Source organism: Gordionus sp. m RMFG-2023, chromosome 3 (genome assembly GCF_954871325.1).
Source record: "Gordionus sp. m RMFG-2023 chromosome 3, tfGorSpeb1-WG-v2, whole genome shotgun sequence".
Lineage (NCBI taxonomy): Eukaryota > Metazoa > Nematomorpha > Gordioida > Chordodea > Parachordodidae > Gordionus > Gordionus sp. m RMFG-2023.
Genome location: NC_088777.1, coordinates 29,132,016 through 29,140,487, shown reverse-complemented (window position 1 = coordinate 29,140,487; position 8,472 = coordinate 29,132,016). Strand labels below are relative to the sequence as shown.

General features: G+C 23.6%; 1 protein-coding gene and 2 long non-coding RNA genes across 5 annotated transcripts; 1 reads left to right on the top strand and 2 right to left on the bottom strand.

The window, feature by feature from the left end:
- LOC135927186 (uncharacterized) lies at positions 1-6,879 on the top strand. 3 transcript variants are annotated; one of them, XR_010571981.1, is made up of 4 exons: positions 1-50; positions 114-298; positions 6,256-6,333; positions 6,811-6,879. It is a non-coding gene; the product is annotated as an uncharacterized LOC135927186 (long non-coding RNA). The 3 variants fall into 3 exon arrangements; XR_010571980.1 differs by lacking the exon at positions 6,811-6,879 and adding an exon at positions 6,424-6,540; XR_010571982.1 differs by lacking the exon at positions 6,811-6,879 and adding an exon at positions 6,379-6,540.
- LOC135927268 (uncharacterized) lies at positions 4,696-5,444 on the bottom strand. The gene is made up of 3 exons (XR_010572024.1): positions 5,399-5,444; positions 5,241-5,356; positions 4,696-5,197 (listed from the first exon to the last, which is right to left on the bottom strand). It is a non-coding gene; the product is annotated as an uncharacterized LOC135927268 (long non-coding RNA).
- Positions 6,880-7,635: 756 nt separating the features above from the next.
- On the bottom strand, positions 7,636-8,415 carry LOC135926860 (uncharacterized). Its single transcript, XM_065462794.1, has one exon. The coding sequence runs from the start codon at positions 8,413-8,415 to the stop codon at positions 7,636-7,638; it is 780 nt and encodes a 259-aa protein (XP_065318866.1).
- Positions 8,416-8,472: the final 57 nt, after the last annotated feature.

Below are 8,472 nucleotides of genomic sequence, written 5' to 3'. Positions count from 1 at the left end.
AGATTTAAAATGGTAGTATATTGCTGAGGAAGCAAAATTTCCTTTCATAAGTATGATATCTCAAAATAATTATTCTATTGTAAAAATTATTTATGGCATATTTCCTATGATAGATAAAATATTATTACAAAAGTGGACCCATGCTGTGAAGAGAGAGAACTTCAATGTAACAAAATATAGTAAATTATGTTCAAAGCATTTTACACCAGATTCATTTATTCCATCTGTTACAAATCATGTTCAATTAAGAGAAGTAGCAATACCATCAATTTTTAATTTTCCAAAGCATCTTCTAAAAGTAACAAAATAATGAATAATAAATTATAACATGCAGGTTTCCTAGAAGCCAGATTAATTAAAAATACATGAATATTTTTTTTATAGAAATCAATTCTAGATTTCTTTTGTATTTTTATAATTTATGTCTTATGTCTTTTATGTTTTATTTTTGCTTATAATTATGTTATTCCTTAATAAATATAAACTATCCATTTCTAAATATATTTCTTTATTTAAATTTAATTCACTAAATTATAATAATCAATAATATTTGATTTAAATATAATTTGATCTGAAATCTTTTATAAAATTTAATTTGATCTGAAATCTTTTATAAAATTTAATATATTTTAAGAAAATGGTAATGTAGACCCATGCTTTGAAGAGAGATGACTCAAATTTAATTATTTTCAAGGCATTTTACACCAGATTCATTTATTCCATTAGTTAAAAGGCATATTCAATTGAGAGAGGGAACGATGAAAACACTAGGAATAATTATGATAATAAAAATTCTTGTAATAATATAATTAGGAAAATAAATAATTTAAATGATGAAGAACCAATCGACCTAGAAGAATTAGGATTATTCGAACCTGATTCTAATATACAAGATGCTTTTGAATGGATAAATACCCTCCTCAGCCCCCGTTGAAAGATTATTTAGCTTTGCTAATATTTGTACTGTTGTGTCCGTTTATATTTTGCCTTTACATCATGTTATATTACATATATAATAACAATGACATAATATATATAAAGAGATTAAATACAAATTTTCCACTGTATTTCCCCTTTGAAAACAATTTTTTTTTATTGTTAAAAGCTATAGTTTTGTTATAAATATTATATATATAAACTATTATGTAAAGGTATTAAAAAATTGGACATTTTTCAAGTAGAGATGGAAAAAAGTATGATATTCACCACTAAAAATTTTCAAATAATTGACGTAGTAAATCTGGATGAACAAATTTATCATACTAATATTAAAAAGAAAGATAAAACTATAATTTCGAGTCTATCTCAAAATGTGATTAAAACATTTAAATTAAAAGATATTAATTACATAATTAAATTTAAAGAAATATTAGTAATTAAAGAAGTTGATCATACAAATATTGAAGTAAATTATAAAATTAAAAAAACTTTTATAATTAATAAAAAAAATGATAAAGGATCTAGATAACATAAAGTTGTAAAGACTATAAAACCTAAAAGTATTATGAGAACAGAGGGCTATAGCAAAACTAAACAATTGAATTTAAAAAAAATCTTCATAAAAGTGAAGAGGGCATTGATTTCTAAAAATTTAAGACTTAATTTATTTTTTTAAAGTTATTTGAAGAAAAATTATTATATGAAGAATAAGGGTTTTAAATTTAAAAGTTCTTTAAGAGAGGGAAGTGTGCATAATATCTTATTTGCATATTTTAACCTCATGGATTTAAATTAATAAATATAAATTAAAAATAATAGTTTATACTAAAACGCTTATACCAAAACGCAAAAAATATTAAAACGCTTATAATAAAACGCAAAAATTAAAACATTGAAAATATTATTTAACTCTTCACTACATAGGTGGAAAAAACTCCCGCAGTTACATAGGTGGGGTCTATTTTACCCCAAATTTTAAATAGCTATATCTCAGAAAATAATAAATTTAAGACCTAAAATTTTACACACTTATTGTAAAAATATTAAAGATAATAAATACAAAATTTATAGATTTCCATTTACTTCTAAATAAAGTTATGGTATTTTTACTAAAGTTGCTCAAAAAAAAATATCTTTTTTTGGAACTTTCCTTAATCATAAGATATGACCAAAAATAAATGAAAGGAAGCAAATTTGATTATATATTTTATTAATTCAATATTTTATAGTAATAATTAAATAAATTTTATAATAAAACATCAGATAATAAAAAAAATATTTGATATTAAAGTTCATGCATCTTTTTTAAAAACATTCACGACATGTTACATACATATGATCTTTGCATATAAATTATGAACAATTTGAACAAATAAATGAGGATTTCTTGTCCCTAACCCTTGGACAAGAGGAGCACCTTCCTTTTTGTTTGGTTGATATAGGTTTTAATTCTTCTATATTAAGCATATTCCCAATATTATCCCTTAGCAGTTTATTAACATGTGGGTTTTTGTACTAATATTATAAACTTTGATCTATTAATATCCTTTAAATTATTGGACTTATAAATTATTAAAGAATTTATGCAAGATATATTCAACAAATTATAAAAAATTGCCATAGGCCATCTATTTGTTATTCTGGATATTGAATAATTTGAACATAGCTGATCCACAACATCCCTTGGTGAGATTGTAAAATGTGATAATTTCTGGTTTTTTTAAATCCCCAGTTGACGTATCAATATTGTTATCATAGTGAAGGGTAGAAATCATCATGCTTATACTTTTTTGGTACATATGATACTAATGTCATATTATCTTAGCTGGCAAATAAACTTGAACAAGTATCTTTCTTTTTAAAATTAAATGATGTTGGAAACTGCTTTTTATTTTTTCTTAAAGTTCCTACTATTGTTAATGAATGGAAATTTAATAAATGTATAGCAAGTTCATAACTGGTAAACCAGTTATCTGTAGTGACATTCCTATTACTCTTAGAAATGGGCTGAATTAACCTTTCAACCACATCAAAAGGCTTATTTCTCAATTTATATGATTCTTCAGGCTGATTGCCAGCATATAATAATGTCACTAGAATAATTCAAATGATATTTGTTGTGATTTCTCTCTAACTTCATGAATCTTCATAGTTACTTGAATTAAATAACAATATTTTTGTAAATCAATATTAAAAAAAACTTACATATATTTAAATATAATTATATTTAAAAAATTTTAAAAATAACTTACTTAGAAATTTTGGGAATCAATATTAAGCAAAACACCTAATTAAAAAAAAAATACGAGCTAGTGGGGAACGCCTTTATTTAACAGCAATAAATGGTGTAATATAAAGTTATTTTATTTTTTTATTCAACACGCTTGTTTTACAAACAAATATTAACCCTTCACTACAAAGGTGGAAAAAACTCCCTTAACTACAAAGGTGGGGTCTATTATACCCCAAATTTTGATTAGCTATATCTCAGAACATATTAAAAATTGAGATCTAAAATTTTGAGTATATATTTAAAAAATATTGGAGATAATAAATACAAAATCTTAGATTAATATTTACTTCCAAAAAAAAGTTAGACAAATTTTCCTAAAGTTACTGAAATAAAATTTTCTTTTTGAGTACTTTCTTTAATTATGGTATTATCACTATATAAAATTCAAAAAATGCAAATTTTATTAAATATTTTATTAAATCAATGTTGAATAATGATAATTACATAAATTTTATAAAAAAATATCATATATCAAAAAAAATATTAATCATCAAATATCATGTAAAATTTTGAGATAACATTCGAGGCAAATTGTGGGCATATGATCTTTACAAATAAATTTTGAACAATTTAAGCAAATTATTGTTGTTTTTTTTATCTTTCACCCTTGGACACTCATAACATCTTCCCTTTTTATTTATTGGAATATGTTTTTCATCAATTATGCTGAGAACGTCCCCTATGTTGTTACGTAATAGTACGAGGGTTCTCATATCTACTGGTCATAAAAGGAGTTATCAGTTCCATAGCTAATAATTTTATAAATTTAGACCTTTTTATATTCAACAAATTATTGGCTTTATAAACTATTAGGGCATTTATTATTGAAATATTTATCATAGTATAAAAAATGGTAAGTGGCCATCTATTTGATCTCCTAGATATGGAATATATTGAGCAAAGTTGATCCACTACATCAACTCCTGCTTTGGTTAAATCATAGTTATAATTTCTGGTTTTAACAATTCACCAGTTGTTACATCAATTTTATTATCATAATGTAGTGTTGAAAGCAACACTACATTCTTATACCTTTTTGGTATATATGAAACAATAGTATTTTCTTTGAATCCAAATAAACTTGAATATATTTCTCTTTTTTTATTAAAAAATAATGCAGGTAACTGCTTTTTATTTTTTTTTAATAGTCCCTACTATTTTTAGGGAATGTGAAGATAAATAATTAGCTAATTCATAGCTAGTAAACCAATTGTCCATTGTAATATTTCTATTACTTTTTGAAATTGGTTGAATTAGTCTTTCAACTACATCAAATGGCTTGTTTGACAATTTATATGGACCATCTGGCTGATTGCCAGTATATAATTCTGTTTTTAATGTATAAAAAGTTCTAGAATCAACTAGAGCATATATTTTCAGACCATATTTTGATGGTTTATTTGGCATATATTGCCTAAATGGACATTTTCCTTTGAATGCAGGAAGCATTTCATCAGTAACATATTGTCCAGCAGAATAAGAATTATTGCAATTATCATTAAAAATATCAAAAATTTCTCTAATATGATCAAGTGCTTTCCTTGTATTTCTTGTATTCATATCATCAAATCTAAGCACTTTCAATAGAAATTGGAATCTATTTATATTCATAGTATATCTAAATAAACACCAAATCCTTCCTTATTCCATAAATCTCTTATATTTTGATGACTGGATTTATAAACTCCGGCTATCATTAGTAAACCAACTAAAGCATTCAATTCATTTTCATCCATTTTGGCATGATAAACAGAGTCATCTTTTTCAATGGACTCAATCTTTTGATTTGTATATTTTAAAACTAAATCTGTAATATTAGGTGAAATGAACAATTTGAGGCTTTCTATGGTGATTTTGCATTTTTTGCATGAGATTTAACCCCTGGCAAACATAATATTATATTATGGGAACTTGTCCTTTTTTGTGTAGGGCATTCCATATTACATTTAGTTTTTCCATCTTTACCTTCATATTTTTATATAATTTATTAAAGACTAGCATATTTTACTGTGACAATATTTATAGCTATCTTCACACACATAATATCTATATTGTCCTCCTCTGTCTCCGAGTTGTGATTGCTGTTATACAAATAATCATCATCTGACTCAAAATCTACTTCACCTATATAAATTTTATAAATATCAAATATTAAATAGAAAATACTTCCAGCACTTGATGATATTAAATTTTCCATATGCTAATTTTATAGTATTTTGCTCCACAAGAAAAAAAAATAGTATAAAATTTTAAAATTTTGAGTAACAATATAACAATGAAAAATTTACAAATAGAATTTTTTTTTCATATATTAGTTTGTAATATACAATAATATTTATCAATAAAAAAAAATTGTGAAAAAAAAAATTACTTAAGTACAAAGGTGGGACCTATACTACCCCAAGCTCAACAAATTGCAAATATTTTAAAAAATATCAAATCAATTATCTTGAAATTTGGTAGATATATTCTTTATAAGAAAATATTAAACTACTATAAAAACTAGGTCAAAATATCTTCAGGTTTTTTTATTACCAAGATTATAAAAGCCGTGGGGTATTGTAGTGAAGGGTTAAAAAAAAGTTGTTTATTATTTTTTTTAATAAATTTTTTTTTACGTATTTTTTTTAATAAATTTTTTTACGATTTTTTTTATCTAATGGAAAAAAATGGTAATTTTAAAATTGATGCTTATTTAATATATTTTTATTTAATAGGAATTAAGATATTATTTAGAACTAAAAGATTTTTCTACTTTAAAACAGGTTGTGAGTAATTATGAGAAGAATAATCATCAGCTCATTATTCTTCTCAAAAAGGATTAATTTCAGATAAAAATTCATTATTTTATGGGATAAGAATATAATGAAAAATATTAAAATGCCCATAAAATACAAACGAGGATCAATACACAAAAGGCCTAAAAAAATGCGAAAAAAGAGTATTATTTAAAAATTATAAAATATTTCACAGTTAGCAATTTTTGAAAATGATATTACAATATACATGTATTTTAAAAAAAGATTTTTCCCAAGCTAATCAAAATATGACTGAAACGATTAACCTACCACATTCCAATACAGAAAACACTCAACTATATGGTATCACTAAAAATTAAATGTTTATTGTTTATTAAAATACATTAGCAGTCAAATTATCTTCATCTCAAATTATTTCAAAAAATATGTTAGGCACTCAAGTTCAGAGAGTAAACATTTTACTCAACAAAAAAATAGCAACAAACTTATATTCCCAATATCATTTTCAAAATGTACCAAAAAATTTAGGCCCTCAGTCAAAAACTATTCCAGCTAGTATATTTTGTGTTTTAATTTTTATTAAATATAAAATAAAAATAGCATTAGAATTCTCTTCATCTCAAAATATTTCAAAAAATATATTAGACACTCAAATTAAGCTACCAAATAGTAAACATTTTTCCTTTACAAAAATTATAGCAACCAAAACTTTAGACTACACTGGATATTCTCTTCAAAATCTTTCAAAATTTTTTTAGGAAACCATAAATAAAACAAATAATTATATATTTAGAATGTTTATATTAAATTTATATATAGGAACCAAATACAATCTAATAGAGCTTCCAGAAAACAATACAATCAAGATTTCAAAAACCTAATAAAAAGCAATTTATAATTTATATTGTATTCTAATATATCAAATTTTATTTCTGTATATATATTTACAATTATAATATATTATTGTATTTTATAATACATAATTTTAATTATTTATATATAGAATTTTAATATATTATTGTATTCTTACAAATTTTATTTCTATATATATTTTCAATATATTTCTAAAATATAGAATAAAAAATATAAAATAGATTCTTGTGTTATAAATAGGGCTGGGAACCAATAGTAAAAACCCGATATTAACAAAATATTGTATTGGTATTGGGTGTAAAATATTGGTATTGGTTTAAACAATATTTTATATTTCTTGTATTGGTATTGGTTTATATTGGTATTGGTTTAAATTCAAATTACTAATTAAAAAAATAGAAATAGTGATTATAAAACCCTTAATTTCTAATTTTAAATAAACATGGGGAAAAAAAAATAATGATACCATAAAATCAGGGTTAAGAACCAACTCTCAAAATTTTACTGAATTCAAATTCTTTTTTTAAACTAGGAATTTATTAGGTGATGTGAATATAAAAAATTTTGATTTAATCATGTATTTTTTGTATCAACAATAATAAACGTATTGATTTTGAACCATTTTATTTATCACAAAGAACATAGCAAAATAAGTAAACTAAAAATATAACATAACTGTCTATTTATACAAAATATAATGCAAAAGAATGATATAATTTTAATATAAGAGGAAATAATTTTATGTATTTAAGAAGAATCTTGCATGCGCATTCAACATTTTAGGCACAGGCAAGCTTGTATAGAATGCTCATCTAGTGAACAACGTTGGTCTGTTATAACATACAGTCCTTCTAAAAAAGTCCTTTCAGAGCTAGATGAGGTGGCCGGAATTGCTAGATAATCTCTGGCAATTTTTGATAATACTGGATATCTATTTTTATTTAATTTCCACCAATCTAATGGATTTGTATCATTGGAAATTGTGGCTTCATCTATGTATTTACTTATTTCTAAGTTGTTATTATTATGAGGTTTCACCTGATAAATTTTGTCATAAAAGGACAATTCTTTGTTATTTTGTGCTTCATTTGTAAGTTCCGCTGAATTGTTATTATTTATTTTATAAATATTGTATTCATTAAGATATTCAATAAGAGTTTCCATATTATTATGCTTTAATAAATGACTTGATAGTATAAATCTTGGGTCAATCATTGTTGAAATAATAAAGAGGTGTTTATTAAAATTATAGTATTTATTAAGTTTTGTTAAGGCAGCTAAAGAAGCTGTCTTTAAAATAGCATTAGGATTATTATTATAACTCTTCACATGCTCAAAAATACTGGAATATAAAGGAATAATTGTTGAAATTGATGGAGTATTAGCACATGAGGCCATTTCTGTAGCAAAATTAAATGGTTCCAGAAATTCTCGGTATATTTCTATATTATTCCATGCTAAGTCACTAATATAATTTTCTTGATTGGTATTTTGTAAATGATTGGTATATGTTGTCAAATAGAGTTTGAGCAATATTGTTCTTTCAAGCATTTGGTATGTTGAATTTTAACGTGTAGGTGAGGAAATTTTAAGTGTGGATTTTTTTCA

What these genes read in the sequence shown, in the direction of transcription:
- LOC135926860 (XM_065462794.1), bottom strand. Translation starts at nt 8,415, where the DNA reads ATGCTTGAAAGAACAATATTGCTCAAACTCTATTTGACAACATATACC.